Source organism: Anas acuta, chromosome 1, assembly GCF_963932015.1.
Source record: "Anas acuta chromosome 1, bAnaAcu1.1, whole genome shotgun sequence".
NCBI lineage: Eukaryota > Metazoa > Chordata > Aves > Anseriformes > Anatidae > Anas > Anas acuta.
The window spans coordinates 185,694,502-185,713,761 of NC_088979.1; the positions used below are offsets into that span (position 1 = coordinate 185,694,502).

General features: G+C 35.0%; 1 protein-coding gene across 9 annotated transcripts in view; it reads left to right on the forward strand.

Moving 5' to 3' along the window:
• The window catches only part of BRD1 (bromodomain containing 1), a 69,377-nt gene that overhangs the window by 40,050 nt on the left and 10,067 nt on the right, over positions 1-19,260 (forward strand). For 6 of the 9 annotated variants that reach the window (XM_068669688.1, XM_068669689.1, XM_068669686.1 and 3 more), the window contains 2 exons: positions 1,244-1,732; positions 17,596-17,731. In XM_068669688.1, the coding sequence (XP_068525789.1) occupies positions 1,244-1,732; positions 17,596-17,731 (625 nt within the window). Of the gene's footprint in view, positions 1-1,243; positions 1,733-12,909; positions 13,172-17,595; positions 17,732-19,260 lie in introns of those variants that run through there. The other 3 variants (XR_011092061.1, XM_068669691.1, XM_068669692.1) reach the window with 3 other exon arrangements.

The following is a 19,260-nucleotide window of genomic DNA, read 5'->3' on the forward strand; positions in this document are numbered from 1 at the left end:
GGGTGGAGTTCTTCTACGCTTTATTTTTTAGTTATTTTTTTTTAGTTATTTATTTTTAATTTATAGTTATTGATTTCAAAGTAAAGATTGCTAAGCCAAAACAATACGTAGATAGTATTTAATTCACTACAGATACAGGGTTTAAACCCTTGCTGTTCTATGTCTTTTATCAAGTGACATAGAAAATTAACTAGACTTTAAAAATTGATTTGACAGCATACGTGTTCCATTGGTTTCATGCAGTTATTTGTACAGAATAAGCATCTTATTATTAATTCACATCTTAAAAGATTCTCTTGGAAGCTATAAATTTTAACATCTATGAAGCTATGAAGGTATATCATCTTTTTTGCGTTGACGGGTGAGGTAGTTCTGTTACTTGTATTTAGGAATGCTGCAACAGTAGAATATATATTTTCTTTCCCATCACTTGGGAAGAAAAATTGAAACTAGTTGTTCATGCTCACACTTACATCTCCATTGTCTTCTCCCAGTGTGGAATTATTTAAATAATCTGGGAAAGGATAATGAGGGGAGAAAAAAATGGGATGAAAGAAAATTGGTAGAGGGTGGTTTTTCTGACTTCTTCTATCAAGTCTGCATTGTCAAGTCTGTATTTGTCAATGAGTGTCAAAGCTGCAAGGCTTAGGGGATGCTTTGTTGTTGTTTTGCAAATGAATCTGCTAGTCACAACTGCAAACAGCTTTGCAGAAATTGCCTTTCTGTAATTTTATATCACATTTTAACTTACTCTAGTAGATCAGGTTACAAATACCACTTTTTTAATGTCTATCTGATAAAACTTGTCTTAGGCAGTTAAGGTGAATATACAAAATTTGTAAAATGTATTATATCAAGTATTTTACTTGAATGGCAGTGTAAGTGCATTTAACAGATAATCATCCACCACCCCAACTTGGTATTAAAAAAAAAAAAATAGTTTTCTTAGTTTTTAGTTAATGAAACTAACATAATTGCATGAGAAGTAAGAAGTACTGATCCAGGTGTAAATTGTTAACACCAACTATAAACACCTACTTTTCTATCCATGTTAGACTCCCAGTATAAAAGTAGGAACTACTAACTAGGACAGATTGTTGCTAGACAAGAATTGTTTTTAAAATGTTATGCTTTGTTTCCAAACAACAGTTTATTTGGTGGGCTGCACATTTATAGTGAGTTTTATAATAGACTTTATAACGACAAGTTTTCAAAAATCACACTCTATTTATAATTTTTTCAGGAGATAAATCTCCCCCTAAACTTGAACCATCAGATGCATTACCTCTTCCTTCAAACTTGGAGACTAATTCAGAACCACCAACCCTCAAACCAGTAGAACTCAATCCAGAGCAGAGTAAGCTTTACAAAAGAGTAAAATTTGATAATGAATTATATAGCACTTCCATTCAGAAAGAAATAAATGGACACACTCCAGAACATTTACTTGACAGTAATCTCAATGAGTCGACTGTTTCTGCTGTAGCTGAGTCATCAACTGATGTAAACAGACGTACATCCATTCTCTTCTGCAAATCGAAAAGTATAAGCCCCCAAAAGTCTGCAAAGAACACTGAAACCCAGCCAACTTCTCCACAGCTAGGGACCAAAACCTTTTTGTCTGTAGTCCTTCCAAGGTTGGAGACACTTCTGCACCCAAGGAAAAGATCAAGGAGTGCATGTGGAGATTCTGAGGTTGATGATGAGTCCCCTGTAAAGCGCTTGGATACAGGTAAATGTTATAAAACTTATTTGAATGGATGCATCTCAAAAGTTAACATACCTGAAATTGTTAATCTTCAGATTTTAGCATTCGAACAGTTTTTCCTCAGAGTTCAGTACTCAGATGTAGTTACAGTTCAGAAAATTACCATATCATTTTCTTTATGTTGGCCCTTTGCAATTGGACTTAGTGAACCAAGTTTTCCTTTCTCACAGTTTCACTTTAGCAATGGAATTTTCAAGTTAACGTGTCTGGGTGGGTGATATTTTCATTTTTATTTACTTGTTTTCTTATTTCTTATTGTTGCAACCAATGGGAAATACGAATCAGCTGTTGTTTTTTTTTTTGGGGAATTCCCTGTTAAATTAAAAGGAAACTTCATATATGGTGCCAAAACTAGAATTTTTACAAGGAGCATGGAAGCTGTACGTTCCATGTGTGGCTTTATTTGATATAATGCATAGTTTGCATTTATTTGATATAATGCACATACTAAGCATATTTTCACATTGTGAAACTGATGACTACGTGTGAGGTGCTTTGCCTACCCATGTGTTTTATGGAAGCATTAAAATCCCGAATAATGACGACATTTCCTGTGCTTTTCTTCTTAAGTCTGTGCACTTTAAATAGATAGATAAATGCAATTTGTATTAGCAAACTATAGTTCTGTTTGGAGAGGTTTGAATAAAACCCTATATGAGGAGGAACAGCAGCATAAGGAAATTACTTATGTATTTCCTTAATGGCTCTTGCTATGACTTCTATATCACCTTCTGAAATAAGCACTCTGTTTCATTGTTACACCGATAGCCTGTATGCAAGTATGAAAAGAGCATGCAATTTTTCTGTCTCTGAATGAAAGACGTAGAAATGTATTTCAAACGTTTATTGTGAAGATGTGCTTTAAAAGCAGACCTAAAGGATCAACCTAATCTAAGAGACGTGCTTTTAGTTTGTTTTTTAATGATCAAAAGAGAAGGGAAATTATTTTATTGCTAGAAAAATAAAATAAGAAAATAATAAGTTTTGGTGCAGAGATATTTTTGGTGTCTTTTTTTTTTTTGGCTTGTTTGCTTTCCCTCATTGGAAAATCCCTGTTTGTTTTGTTTTGTTTGTTTTGTTTTTCTATGAAAGCTTGGAAGGAGCCCATACATCTAATCTGATACCTTAGTTCTGAAGCAGAAATCAGGTTAAGGTGGTGTGTTGGTAGAAGTGTACTAATCTTCTTTAATGACATAAAAAGCTTTGGTTTCTAAATATTCTAACTTACTGGCCTTTAATCTGGACAGTAAAATCATGTGTCTTTATACAGATTACATTTTATCACATGCATAATGATTCACTTTATGCTAGATCGTGCAGGCAATTAGTCTGAACTATGAAACTGTTATCTTAAACATTCTAATTTTTTTTTTTAATATAGGAAGACTGACTTAATTCTTTAAATAAGTAAATCAGACTAGCTGAATACATTTAAAAACTGTCATGTCATTCATTTGCTCTGTGCAGTGCATGTATATGGGGAAATATACTTCTAATTATATTAAAAGAATTATGAATAATTTCTTCTGATTTTAATAGACTTCCCATTTCAGAATTTCTAGGTATTTTGTTATTGTATAATATGCAGGTCAATGATGGGAATAAAATCCAAAGGGTTAAAAGATTTTTATTACTGTTACTGTTTTTTAAGTAGAATTCCATAACTTCTTCCTGAAAGAAATGGAATATGCATTATGCATGGAATAAAATCTACGCAGAACTTAGGGAGGTGTTTATGTTTTTGTTTGCTTGTTCAAGAAGAGACTGTCTGTTAACTGAACTCTTCTGGCCAAATTATTTTCAACTGGAAGTATTCTGGTTTTTTCTTGAATAGAACGTGTTTTCTTCATACAGATGTGCCAACTTATTAAATCTTACTCTTGTGATTCTTTGTCAATTTGAAACAAAAATCTTGCTTTTACATTGCAGATTTTCTTCCTTACATTATTTTTGAAACATGTCTCCACAGTAATTTGAGCCAATTTGCAATTGGCAGCTATTTTGAGCTACAATTTAACAGGAAACCAGCACAAACCTTAAACACTTTCCAAGATATAAAATTAGTTGAATTATTTTAGTTTTGCCTATGCAAGCTGTTGTAGATTCATGCAGATGTCTGTGTTCTGATAAGATTAAAAAAAAAAAAAAAGGTTACTGTATACACAATTTCTATTTGGAAATTTTTTCACTGAAGTGTGATTGAATACTGCTGGTGAAATGTTTTTCTTGAGAAGAATTCATCAGACGTGACTCTTTCCCTTCTGAGACATGCCATGCTAGATAAGGCATGCTTCAGGCTCCTTACATGGATTCTTGTGAGTTAGCAACTCCGTGATCGATCACTGTCACTTAGAGAGAATGAGCATTGCATGATTTACTCGTATGAATGTTAAATATCCTCAGTTCTAGTGGATATAAGAAAAAATTAATTAACAGGGACTTCACTTAATATACAAATATACGTTGAAACTTTGGTCTCTAGAAAGAAAAACTGGTCAAGAGCTGCACCCAGGCTGCTGGGTGCATGTCATTACTGGTCAGGCACTGCTGTGGAGTTTGTCTGCTGTCACATCTCTTTCTCCTTACCAATGTTGTTTTTTGATTTCATTTCCCCTCTCCGTCATTCTTTAGAGATGCCTTGTTGTTTTGTTCCTCGCCTTATCCTGTCCTCAAAGTAATCCCCCCTTGATGTCACTTGTGTATTTCTACATGAGGTTCAGAAGAAGACTCCAAACTTTACCTAGTTAGGTGAAACCATACTTACTTTGTCTGACATTTCAGTATTGTCATAGACTGCCTGCTATTATTCTCTCTATTATACTGGAGTACAGTTGAGGCTGGTGTGCTCGCTAGTTAGTTGCAAGAAAGATAAATACAGGATCCATTGGTCTACTACTTTCTAAGTATGTTGTCCCATATGTTACTGGTTTTGTATACAAAATAATTATTGAAATACTAGATTTTTTTCAGAAATAACGATAATTGCACAGTATGATTTATCCTTCAAAGAGGCCCAAAAGCAGTCTTTAATATTCTGGCCTCCCTTTATATTTGAATCCTTGTTTAAGAAATAGGAAGCAATACTCTTCTACTGGGGCATTATCACATACATGCATACATATATATGTATGTGATAATATATACATAATACATCTTTCTCCATGGTTGCTATTTGTAAACTGAAAACTACGTACTGGGGGAGATGTGTTTAATTTTTTTTCTATTTGTACTAGATAAATCATCTTGTTGCTTTATATAGCATTAAATAATTTCAGCAAGAAGAGAGGTTTTACTCTGGCAATTTTGGTTACGCTGGAGATCGCTGTATGATTCTTGAAGTTCCGGTGCGTCAAAAGTTAACTGCTGCAAGTTCAGTGACCCTCCTAAAGTATCTATCACATACTTACAGTGCTCTTTGTTATAAATCTTAGTCCTTCTCATCAAGTCAGGTTAATGTCAGAAAATTAAATGGTGCAGTTATTACATCTGAGGAAAATAAAGCTGATCAATATATATATGAGAGATTTTTATGAAGCATTTAAAAGTTTGCTTTTATCAATATCAAACAAATGAAATCCTGGGAAAAATGACTGTTTTTAGATGCCTTTTGATTGGTTATTATAAGATGATAAATTAGGCTCGATTAAATTTTTGAAGATGCTTTTGGTTTTATCAGTCGCTTTTCATAAATGTAGGATAGTAATTTACACTTGCAGTGTTTGTGCTTTATATTTTAAGCAGAAGCTATGTATTTAAAATTTGCCATTCTAAAGCAAACACTTTAACTCACCACAGATTTAGAATTGCAAACAATGACTATTACAGTGCAGTTTTCTGTTACTTCTTGGCTAGGCAGCAGTAATAGTTTGGTGTAACTCTAGTTACTCAGTATTCTTCACACTTCCAGCTGCACAGATTTCCTTAGGGCACTGAAACAGACGTAAGCATGCATTTAAAACAGGGATCACTGAATTTGAGAAACACTGCAAAAAGCACAGATTTGGGGGAAGAGGGGAGATTATTGTTTTGTAATAACTACTTTGCGTGTAGTTGTCAGTATACAACAAACATAATTATACCTTTATAAATCTATTAATAAGCGTTGGCCTGACTTTTGTTTCTGCCTGGCTACTACAAAGTATTTTTTGGCACTTAATTGTTTTTAAGTAACCAGTACATAGATTCCACTTGTACGTGATATGTTTCAGATTGTAGGGATGAACGCTTTTAATCAATTTTATTTGGTATGATAAGGACAGAGATTGTATGTGGGGTAAAATAGAACACATGTTGTTTCTTGGATTTTTCAAAATGATTTTTGTTAAATCTTCGCTTCTGGAGCACAAATGAACCCTGAATTTTAACCAAGCTGACATGTGCAGAATTCAATCACCATTCTCTAAATGAAAGAGATGGAAGTAAGAAACACTCATCTGAGAACATAATTTATGTTCTCTATCTAAAGAAAATTCTAAGCTAGAGTTAGCTGAGTTTAAAAAAAAATGAATTTTGAAAACAGAATTATTAAAGTCTGGTTATCATAGATAAGAATGGCAGTGTCTGTTGCATATTCATGAGTAAAATGCAGTAATTTGACTAAACCTGTGGACATATCCAGACTCTTTATATGTTGAATTACATCTACTCTTTTTCTTTTTCTTTAGATTCATACTGATTGCTTCCTGTAAAATATGACATGAAATTTAGATATTTAAGCACTTAGTGATGTCCAAAAACGTCAGCTGCCTTTCTCCAGGAATTTCAAAGCATGAAATGTTTTAAGGTGTAAACGCAAACAAAGCATTGGAGATTGCGAAGGCTTGAAAGGAATTGTCCCCTGGCTTGTTAAATTTCTCAATGTACAGATACGGGGACTTCAGGAGCTCAACTGCTAAATTGTCAGGATAGAACCAGACTGCACAGTAACACATAAGTACCAAGGAGGCTGAGGAAGCTAAGTTTGACTAGAATATTGCCAACAGTTCTGTGGTGAAGGGGGAAATGTTAGTCTAGTTTTGTTTGCTTTTGATAAATTGCCTTTTTATTTTTTAAAATGTGGTGGTAGGCCACTGTAAAACTGACAAATCCCCTAGAGCAGGGGGCAGACTATGGAGAGAAGAGGGGGGCAAAGGAAGAGTACTCGTGTTGTATTTGGCCCACTAATGCTTCAGACAATAATTCTGGCAGCCCTACTAAATTTTTTGTTAGTTGGATTTATTGAAAATTTTTGAGAAATAGGGTAGGATTTTGTAATACATGTGGAATAAAATAAGAGCATAAGTAAGGAGGACAGGAATGTAAACTATTTTAAACCAGTCAACAGTTGCATCAACATTTAAGCATAAATGCTCCTTTTGGTTGATTGCATCTAAAGTATGATATTAACTTCCTCACCATTAAAAAACATTTTGCTTACTGCTTCTTTAGAGCAGCATAGTCAAGAGCAGTGGGGCTTGATGAACAGCTGGATAAATGTTCTGTTTCTGTGGAGTCTGTGCATGCATAAGCTAAAGTATACAATTTTAGAAACTTTTCTTGGGTCTTAAACCTGTAAATCTCTTTAAAGCACTATCTTTTGAATGACCAAAAAGACAATTATTAGCACCTAACTTAAGAGTTGCTGTGTTTTCTAAGATCAATATAACTGAATCTTCTGTTATAATAATAATAAAAAAATATTTCTAGATGCCCTTCTGTTTTTCTTGATGCTGTAGGAATTGTGGAGGCTTTCGCTATATTTTGTCATTTCATATTTTTTGGACTGCTTAGCTCATTCTTGGCCCAGGTTTGACTTTCTAAAAAATAAAATGTCATAGTACCCTCTGTGCTTCATCTGCGGCATTTAACACTAACTCATTTTTCTGTGTGATACAGATGGTGGGATGAGAACTGGGGTTTATTGAAGGTAATTAAAAAAAAAAAAAGTTTGGAGATCCATATTATGCTTATGAATTAAGAACACGCTTCCCTGGGTGGTGGGGCTCTGTAGTAACCTACCTTAAAATTCACGCTTTGGTGTTACAGAATCCCTTGTATCAGGAATGTACAGTACCAGAGTTTATCAAATCACCAGTACACAGATCACCATTATTTTTGACCTCTTTAGAGCATAATTTGCCTACAGGTCTGACTTAAGAGATGGATGATCATAAAAATGAATATGACTCCAGTGGTAACTTCAGGCAATGAATATAGAAGTAAAAAATACAGGTGTCTTGTTCTAATACGAGTGGAGAGAGGGTGAGACAGTCCCCACAAGATGAAACACACTCTTAGAGGGTGGTTTGTTAGTTTTTTCCCCAGGTGAGAAAAGATTATATGGTTACAAGCATAAAGAGATCTTCTGCATAAAGAAGAGTTGCAGAACATGGTGGTGTGTACGCTCTCACTGTGTCATACACGCTCTCTGAGTCTGTCCATACTGAGATGTAATTCTTACGTCTGGATCACTCCTTATATCAGTTAGTTACACGTTACTTTTCATTCTTCTCCTGTACAATGGTTCTTATTCACCTGAAGTACAAAATGTGACATAGTAAATTGTAAACCCATAAGTGATAAATTGTTAATCCTTCATTTATTGTATTTTTCTAGCTCTTTCTGCTCTGATAGAGCAAAATTCAGGAATGTCAGAGTTTTGTCAGCCTTCAATCATTCCCTTGATTGCACAGTCTTTCTGTGCCTGTAATCTGTCAGATTGTAAAGATCCCCCATAATGACTTGGAAGAGGGAGGGGATCCTGCCATTGTAGAGTGCTGGACTTGCATCCTCTGCAAAAATAGAGGTTCAAAATGTTTTTACAAAGTCAGAAGGAAGATAAACGATGAAAGTTTCTGCTGAGGCAATACTGTAAACAAAATTGAAAACTGGAAGTAAAAGGAAATTCATGTCCTGAAGGCTCCTTTCCACGAAGGAAAATTGGTTTAGAAAATCATCTGCAGCAGTTACACAATACACTGTCAAAGAAGAACCTCCTCTGATTTATTGAAAATGCCTGGGAAGTGTTTCACTTCGCCCTTTCAAGTCAGACCTCAGGCAAGATTTCCTTTTTGACTGGAAATGCCAGATAAGGAGTAGGGATCCTTTCAGCCAAGTAGGATTGAAGTAGTTACAGCAGAGATGACACTTGAATTGTGGTGCTGTGTATTATTGTATGTGTATGCTTATGCATGCTTTTTAGACAGAAATGCCTAGACAATCTTTTGCACAGATACAGTGATTGGGAACTGGCACTTTGATGCTCTGTGCTATAGGAAAATACAGTGTTGGTCTTTTAAAACTAAAATTTCTTATTTTTTCTCTAATGCTCATAATCTTAACCACATAATCATAGTGTTGACAAAATGCCATTGGTATCTTCAAAGTAGCAGCAGTTATCTCCAGTAGATTTAGGAAAAGACAATTAAGTTAATCCTGTAAATCTGGGGATATATGCATAAGATGCTTAACTATGTACTCTTCTTGGTTTATTAGTTCACTGTCTTCCTACATGAAACTACTCTTCAGTTTATTCTTTGAAGTTCTTGTAGATAGATCACAAGATCACAATAGGAGCTGTTGTAATAGATTCCACTAATACTTCAGGGAAAATATAGTAAAAACAGTGATACGTCAAACATGACACTATATCACAAAGACTTGCTTGTTTTGTGTTTTTTGTTTTTTTCTAGTAATTGCTCAAGATTATAAAACATCTACAGTCTTTTTCAGTGTTAGGTTGACCTATGTGTCAGTCACCATAAGGAGATGGGAATTATAACCTAACCATTTTGTCTTGCAGAACTTGATCAATGTGGCAGTATTAAGTAGCTGTGTAACATTACACATTTTTATATAACTGCTTTTCAGGTGTTTGTTTGACAAGGACGCCCCCTAAGATGGTAAAACTCACAGGTTTGTTGAAGAAGGCAGGCAACATTATGCACTTTAAATATGAATGCTGATTGAAGACTAATTGAACACCAGACGTTGACAGAAAAATCCAATAAGCTGAGAAATTGAGGTAGACTACTTGAACAATAACCTTCTGCAAAGAGAATACAATCAGTTGTGGGGGTTTGACTTTCTGTGCACCCAGCCGCTCACTCACTCCCACTCCTTAAAAGAAAAGGAGGAGAAAATAACATGAGGAAAAACAAATTAAAAACAAACAAACAAACAAAAAAACCCACCAACTTGTGGGTTGAGATAAATGAAGTTTAATAAGAGGAAAGCAAAGGCCATATGCAGAAGCATAATAATAATAATAATAGTAAATTATTCTCTACTTCCCATCAGCAGGCTTCTGGGGAAGCAGGGCCTCGGTACACATAGCAGTTGCTTCAAAAGACAAACTCATTCATAATAAACGTTCCCATCTCCTTCTTCGTTCTCCTAGCTTTTATTGCTGTGTGTGGCATCATATGGTATGGAGTATCCCTTTAGGGGGGATAGTTGGGGTCAGATTGTCCCAGCAGTGTTCCCTCCCCACCTCTTCCCCACCCCAAGCCTGCTGGCCTTGAAAGCCAGCCTTGATGCTGTGCCAGCACTGCTCAGCAATAGCCAAAACATTGGTGCATTTTAAACACTCTTGTGCACAAAGCACAACACTATACAGGCTACTGCTGGGAAGCATAAGTATATCCTGGACATTTTTACTATACATAAAATACGATTTCAATTCCAGTCATATATAATGTATATGCAGTCTTGTAATTGCAAGAATACAGAACAAGAGAGCAAGAAAAGCGTTGGTGGTGACCAATGTACTTCTTGCAAAAAAATCAGTATAAGTGCTTATCAGAGAAACAAGAAGATACTGGGAAGAAACAGAATATTGTTCTTGAATCTTGTTCTTTGCTTTTTCATCGATTTTTCTGGGTATTATTTGTAAGGCTTTGCAAATAGAAATGGTATCAAGTGGCACATATGCTTGAGAATCCTAGATAGACCTGGAGATAGGTAGATAGGCATTTTGTTGTTTCTTTTTTTTTTTCCTTTTTTTTTTTTTTTAGGGTATTTTTAATTGATAACTCTCTTCTGTGTTTCCCATTGAAGTAACCAGTGTCCTTCAGCGCTAGTTCCTTCAGCATCCATAGAGGAAACTGTAGTTTCTGCTCACTGTACTGGAATGAGGCAGAAATTAAGAACCAATTTCTCTAAACAGGAAATGCGTGGTAAATGGCATGCTTTCTTTTTTCTTTTTTTCTTAATAGAGTAGGATTGTTGGACATGCTTATGCTCTGTTTCTTTTCCTTTTGATACCATTCCTAGCAATTGTGTTCCCACAGTTAAAGGGAAATATTTACTTTAAAAGAAGGAAGGAAAAAAATGTGTTGGTAAACGCTGTGTATAAAATCCTTAAGATAATAACGTAAGAAAAATGGCTTATTAGGAAATGACATAGTCTGCCTCTGTAGGTACTTCTGGGCAGTTTGTAGTAAGATCAACTGACAGGCAGCGTTCGTGCTCTTTTCGTGATACAAGTTGAGAACAAAGTTTTTAACAATGCCCCTTCAGTTCTCCTTTTTTTGTGATTTATCTCAGAATTTGCTAGATGTAAACATAGAAAACTGATCTTAAGTCTTCAAAAGTAGTCTTGGCCAAGATAATTAGAAGTAAATGTTCCTAAATATTAATGATTTTCTATGGTCATTGTATTTCTTGTATCCTGAATGACATATGATAGATCTATGTGTCATTCAGGCTCTCGAGCCTTGTATTTTGCAACCATCTGTGAGTGTTTTACACATCATAAATTGTATCAACTAGAGCTGACTAAATAATCTAAATTTTTGGTGAATTTTAAATTCCTTAGGCTTGTACTTATGCTTTTTGTGGCTTTTAGTAATACTACTACTGCTGTCATCAGTCTTTTCTATACCACCAGAACAGCTGATGCTCTCTAGAAGTTTTAAAACAATTTTTATGATTTGTTTCTGCTTATATTCCCTGTTTTTCTTTTTTTTCTTCTTTTCTGGAACGTTTTCAAACTCTCCCGTTAGTGTTGCCTCTCAGTTGTGTATTTTAAATTGTCTTGAACAATCATCCTACAGTACAATGATCCCATTGTTTCGGTGAGAAGAGCAACAGATAATCCTTGTCTTTTGAAAGTTGCAGTTATTAAATATTGATCACTTTTCCTTTCTATTGTGCAGTTCACGTTCAGCTGTTTTAGCAGACAGAGAGACTTCTTACTCTCAGTTTTCAAAGCAAATTAGTAGATACAGGATGAATTCTTAAGCATTCTTTTGAAACATATCAAAATGACTCTTCTGTGAGCCCCTAAGCGGTATTCATTACATGTTACCTGAACCAACAGAAGTGGAATTTTCTGTTTAGGGTCTTGAAAGCTGTTGTTATTCGGTATGTAGGTGCCATTTCAAGGGCTCACACTGAGCTTTCTTTGCTTTCTTAGAACAATTGTCAAACCAAATTTTAAGCAACTTCATGTTTAAAAACTTAATTTCCAGGGGGACTCCTAACCCCAAAATTTGACAACTTCATGTTAAGAATAACTGGCTCCTATTTTGTCTGCGTACTGTTAGGACTGAGTTAAGGAATGTAAACTCTGACATGCTCAAATATTCGTCTGTATATTCAGAAAAGAATAATTGTTTCTATTACTCTCACTACGCTCCAGAGTTTCCTGTTGGAAAAAGGCATTTATAGATCTACTGTAAAATTCAGTTTTTAAAAACTTTGTGGATGCCTTCCTCTTGCTATAATACGCACATTTATGTGTTTAAGAATACAATAGCTTCTGATTATTTATTAACTTAAAGTGTTCCTCTATCCTCTCTGTGCATACTTATATACATAAATCCTCTTAAGATAGGGTCATCCTCTTTCTACTTCTTATTGGAGGGATTTTTCGATGCATTTCAAAACCATGTTCTTGATGTGTATCATGCACTTGGAGATTTTATTCTGTGCTTTTAGTGACTTACATATATTTTCTCTTTCAACAAAGAGGACTGAATCAAAGTGAAACCTTTAATCTAGTTTTCCCCTTTTTAAACTTAAGCTGAGAATCAGTATTAGAATACGTGGAGCACTTGTACCATTTTCACTGTCTCTGACACTGACGTAGGGATGGCTTATTTATTTAAAAGCTCTGTTTCCTTTCAGAGAGACTTAATGGCTTTTTCACTGTCTTCCAGGTTCTCATATTAACTAATATCATGCTGGGTATTTATCTCTTTGGATCCTAATTATTTTCTGTTATCCTCAACATGGAATGGAATCCAATTAAATGATCATTTTGGAGCGCAGAAAGACAATTACATTTGAAGTAATTATTTTGGATCATGTTGGAGACACCAGCCATCCTTAAAACAAACAAACAAAAAAAAGAACACTGTTGGAGGAAGTCTTTGACATATATGAAACTATGCTCTTCATTCAATATATTGCCCCATTTCCGTAAGTTATAAAGTTGTACATGTTGTAGTATATGTGACTCAAATTGGTCGCAGATTTTTAGTAGTCCCAGTGTTTTTTTCCCCAAACGTGCTTTGTGAGAGCAGGTTAGTTCAGAACATTCCATCTTCCCTGCCCAAACACCCAGTCTGATCTTCTTTGGAGAACTAAAGCATACAAAAGAGTGCTCTATTTTGTGCATTTATGTAATTTTAATAAAATACATTTTTTTCTTTATATATTTACTGAAGACTAACGTTACTCGTGCTGGGTAAGTGCACAAGTCAGGACTTGATTAGTCCTTGCTTAGTAAAAATCAACCAAAATAGTGTTATATAAATGCTGGTGACTGTGTAAAGCATTTTTTGAATGTTCCCACTTCGTTGGAGTGGTTGAAATTATTTAACTGTTATTTTCATTTCTCAGCTCTTCAGCTGTGGTTTTAATATAGTACGTCATCTTATGTTTTGATATGCTTGTCTTTGCAGCGGGCTATGCATAATACATTTTTAATTGCTTTAGAATAATTTTATACAAGTTCTGCTTCTTTATTTTTGTTTCAGCAGAACTGCAAAATCAGATTGCAGTCTAAAATGTACAGCTCTGTGTTATGTGGTAGCATTTTGTATGTTCATGGAGTATGCTGCTCCTTGGACTATCCCGGGTTTTGTTCCTCTTTCATTTTTCCAAACGTATGCTGCCTCTCTGCAGTTATCTCTTCCTCGTTCTGTTTATGTGTTATCGACAAGAAGATCCTAACTTGCTTGACATAGACAGTCAGCCCAAGTTTTGACTGCACTTTAAGGACAAACTGCTTCTGTTAAGAAGCTGAAACTTTCCATGATAAACATAATTTTCAGGGAGGAGAGAAACCTTTGAACAACTATTAAGCTGATCTTCTTTGACTTCTTATTTTCTTTTTAAACTGCAGTTAAGATTGACAGTAAACTTCATTATTTGTGATTTTTTTTCCTTTTCTAGAAAAAAAAAAAGTTCTGCCTTTGAGTGCTTTTTTGAAGAAACTTAAAAATAGAGGAGAAACGAAAAAGAAATCATCCAGTAATTAAAGGTCTTAGTTTGATTTGGGGGATTTTTATTTGTTTGTTTTCACGAAAATCTCAAGTTTTAGTGAAGGGTGTGTGTGTAAGTAGTTTAGTACCTGACCTAATGAAGTTCTAGTTTGTGTTAGCTCATTTAATCTAACCTAGTTGTGAGCTCTTGGAAAATTTGAGTGGCTCATGCCAGTTTGTTGCAAACTTACCCAGGCTACTAACATGGAAAAGCAGGATGAGTTACGTCTCTAACAGATTTTCTTTATTTGACCTTCTTAGTAATATCTTTTGAGCCAAAAAAAATTAAATTCCTCAAAAGAATTGGGAATCTTCTCTGATCTCACTTCTTCCAGTAGACAGAGGAGATTGGGTATTTCTTGGTTCTTGAGAGAAGGAGTTTTATAATGATCTCAAAAACACATTTCCAGTTATATCATTTAAATGTAGTATATTTGTTCGTGTTTTTTTGGACATTAGTGATACCATAAAGCACATAAATTTAATTGCCTGCTTTTCCTGTCAAGTTGAGGTCACTTGGGAACCACTGCATTTGTGTGACCACGTATGGGTGTTTCGCTTAAACTAAGTGTTTGAGGTTCCTTTCTTAAAATACTGCATATTCCTTACAATTTCTGCATATTACTTACAGTTTCTGACAAATAGACTGTATAAACTGAGCCTCCTGGACTATGTAAGCTGATATCATTAAGGGCTTGATATTCAGGAAAATTGCTCCTGCTGATAGTCTCATTTTCTTCATTTTTCATTCCACAAGCGAGGGATAACTATGTTGGGGGGAGGACAGGTGGAATTACTGTAGTCTTCAAAACCTGCATTAGTGAAGTAAATGAGTCGTTAAACTTCTGATATAGTCTGTTTAAACTGGACTGCCAGTGCAGAGAGCCATCCGCATTGTTATAGTTGTATGTTCCTGTTGCTTCACTTGTTTCTCAGTATCAGCAGTCATGCAGTTACTTGGTTGCTTTTCCCAGTGTGTGGCTGAAAAGTAGTTCAACACGTGGTCTCGCATTTCTTCGTACTGACAGGGATCAATATGAGACAAAACCATTGGAAGGGACTGAGAGCACTAAACCATCCCTTTCAGTGGCAGCCCAATCATAAACTTACTGAAGCGATCAAAATGGGAAGCCAGTCCCTGATCTTTTTTCTCCTAGATATACATACACACACAACACAGGAGTACACAGACACATAGCCAAGTTGTATTTGGATTGAACATACCATGCGTGTTTAATCTCATAAGAAGATGTATTTCCTTTCACTTTCTCAGTCCATTGGAAACCTGAACCCTGCTCTGGTTCTGGTAGCAGTATTTACTCGATCTGTCTGTAGAATTAAAATTCTAGAAATCTGTGACGTAACTTGTTTCTGTGGTTGGTGTATATTAACTAGGTGCCTGCTTGTGGCAGAGTGAAAACAAAACAGTCTTTACAATCCACTTGAAAAATAGGCCTCACGTAACTAAGAACAGAAAAGTTACTTGTAGAGACTTAAGAGAGACTTAAGATCACCTTTCTATCTTTGCAGAAAAGTTGTTTAGTTTTTCATCTTATGTGCTATATAAAGTGTACCATGATAGTTTTACAGGGGAATTTAGGCTTTCTCATAAAGCCTACTCTGTTTCAACAGGTCACTCAATGTAGTCTAGGACAGAGCTTCTACTTAATCCCCAGCTATTTATAGTGATTTGCTTCAAATGAAAACAAAATTAATATTCTTAAATATTAATAAATAAAAAAAATACCTAAGCACTCTTAAATCTAGTGTAAAGTAAATGTTAATGAAAGGGAATGCTCATATTCAGTAATTTCTTAGATTACTGAATAAATTCTTCTTTCTCTTAAAAAAACATTAAAACTTAATTGAAAGGGAACGTCTTCTGGAGGGGATCATTGAATGGAAACACTTTGAAATATGCCTGGATCATACAAAGTGACTTGCTAAGCTAAAGTTCATAGTTCTCATCCTTCTTTCTATAGAGGGATGCAACAGACAAACTGAAACAAATAGAACTTAAAAAGGGGAATTCTGTCATAATTTGCTTTTATTTCAATGCCCTATGTAGAGATGTGAAGATATGTAAGCTGAAATAAATGTGTCTGAATGAACAATGAATATGATGATTTTTAAGACTGATAATATGATGGCTATGCTGGATAGTTCTTTCTTGCATTATGAGAAGCATGTAGGTTATGCACACAGAATTAAAATTTGTAATTTGTTGTAAGGAAGTAAATGTGCTCAGAATTGAGTTCAGGTTAAAATTTTGTTCTCCTTCTGGTAGTGTATTGGAAGCTAGTTCCATTGTTTTAAACCAGTTCACTTTTGATGATATCCTGGAGTCTGTGTTAGATACTTTATTTAAAAAAAAAAAAAAATAATTCAGAAAACAGAAAAAAGTTCTAACTGTTTTTTCCCTTTGGGAAATTTCTTTAGAATGTTAGCTTAAACCACTTCGTTGGTCTGTTTTAATCAAATTTATGATGGGTAAATTTACATTGGCTTTACGATGGGTTTCACAAACTCACTCCATGAATTTTCCAGCAAGTTCTGCTTATAAGAACTATGTTTTTAGAGAATTAGCAGACCAGACCAGGATTGATGACAGCCCACCAAATTAGTAGCTTGTAATGTAAAAGCTTTCTGTTTCGTGTTCATTACAGTTGTGAAGTAAAAATACTCAGATGTATCTGAACTTGAATAAGGAGAAAGATTGTAAAAAAAATAAAATAAAAAATAAATTAAAAAAAAACATATGCATATTATTGATTTTTTGATCCCAGAAAATTGATATGATGTTAATTTGAAATTACTAAAATGAAAGGACTTCTTTCAGGAAGAGCTAGCTAACTTCATAAGAAAATCCCTCCCACTTTTTACTTTCAGTAATTGAAAAAGATTTTTCGGTAGTTCTGGATTGATGTTTGTAACCCTGTTTTCAAATGAATTTTCTGTTGACTTGGTAAATCTGTCTCTGGTTTGTAACATTTTTTTCCTTGGTTTTTCTACCCAGCTTCTGCAGCTTGACTGTCTTAATGTACTACATGTTGGAAGCATTACGTACAGAGACTAACTTGATATTCTGTTTGGCATTTCCCATATTGAAATCTTCACCTTTTTTTATGTTACCTAAATTTCCATCCTAACTTTAAAAACTGGACTACAGGATCCTACTATTTATAATACTGTGTTTTGAAAATGAAATATTTTGTTCATGTTCTTTCTTTTTCATCCTATCAAAATACTTAAGAGGTACACAACAATAATTATACAATGCGTGTGTATATAAAATTGTTAATAAAATGGTGTGTTTTTTTCCAGTTTGATGCAGTTTATTTCTGTGTTGTGCTGTAGGTCTCTCAAATGGTTTTGGAGATGGAAGTAAAGAGAGAGCATTAGATGATACTCCGGGGAGAAAAGTTGAACCTCGTCGTCGCTGTGCATCAGAATCTAGTATTTCATCTAGTAACAGTCTTTTGTGTAACACCAGGTAAAACTGAATATCAAATACAAATTTGAGGTTGAATATGTCAGTTTTCTGTGCTGCTTGTGACCCACATAGCAGGATTGAATACGTTTTAGAAAAAAAGAGTGCATTTCATTTTTCTCAGTGGTGTGTTAAACATGAGACACCTAATAGGATTGCTAGTATTCCTTTGTTGTATTCAGGTTATTGCAACTCCAGGCACACTTTATACTTGACTGCACTTGTCTTGCTCTCCTGCTCTGTATAAATACATATAGATGGATAGATATATATGCATGTTATGCGTGTAGAACTTAGTTTTAATTGCCTTCACAGTCCTGAACACTAAAAATGTGTGTGTTTAATCAGTGGGGACGGGGACAGGGAGCAGACTCCAAAGCTGAGTCTTCTCCGTAGGGAAGGTGAATTCAGCAGCCGTGAAACTGTGGGTTGTCAGTGTGTGATTCAGACCACCGGGTATTTTCTGCAGTGGTGACGGTACCTACCCATATACCAACTGGTGACTGTCTCTCTGTGAAGCCCGTTGTTAAAGATAGGATAGGACTGTCGGAACGGTCACCTCTGTCACTACTGATATCTACTTCTCCATCACCAATGGTGCACCGTCTTCCAAAAGCCTTCATGTAACTATCTCCAGTCCTGGGCTATGAGAGTTGAGGGAGTAACATGTCAGTAAAGTTGAATGGGTTTGTTTGGATCCATGGAATGACGGTTGCTGATATGTGTTGTCTTGGCCTAGAAATACGGGTGGCAGTGGTACACGACTTTCATGTTCATGTGATGAGAGATGTGAAGAAGTTTGAAAATTAGTAATAGAAGAACAGAGCTTGTTACAGTAGGATAGAGCATACAGGAGTATAGGATGAGTCTGTGGGGTTTGTGTGGGGGAGGGAGTTTTTTATTGTTTTTTAAAGAAGACACTAGTTCATTTGTTCATGATTGGTATTAAATTACCTAAGGAAGTGGTGTTAATGCATTCATGTCAAAAAGGCTTTCAGGAGCAAAGAGAATTTAATATTGGGTCTCTTGTGAATGTGATATATGGAGGATACGACTTAGAATAACTACTGTTCACATTCTTTGATCTCTTGAAGAGAACTCAGGTGTACACTAAGACTCTTGAGAACAACTTTCTCACTTTGTGTATAGACATTAGTATCACAAGTGAAAGATTCAAATTTGTAATGAAAAGTTAAAGAGAAAATAATTGCATTTTCTATTTAGTGGGACTATTGGAGCAGAGGGAACGTGTTTCTATGTGTCCAGTATTCATTTTTTAACACTGGAGACAATGCAGCAGCTCGTGCTGAATGTGTATAACCTGCACTAAAGTTGAAGTGCAATTGCATACTGCTTCTCTTTTGCTAATAACAAACCAATTAAGTGCATGAAATTTTGTAGCTTTTGTGGTGGTTAACTTTTTTTTGTTATATGGAATCCATTCAGAGTTTGTCGCTCTGATTTTTATGATTTTTTATGATTCCAAATTCTTGTTCAGAGTCTTCATTTGTAGGGAACAATGTTAATTTATC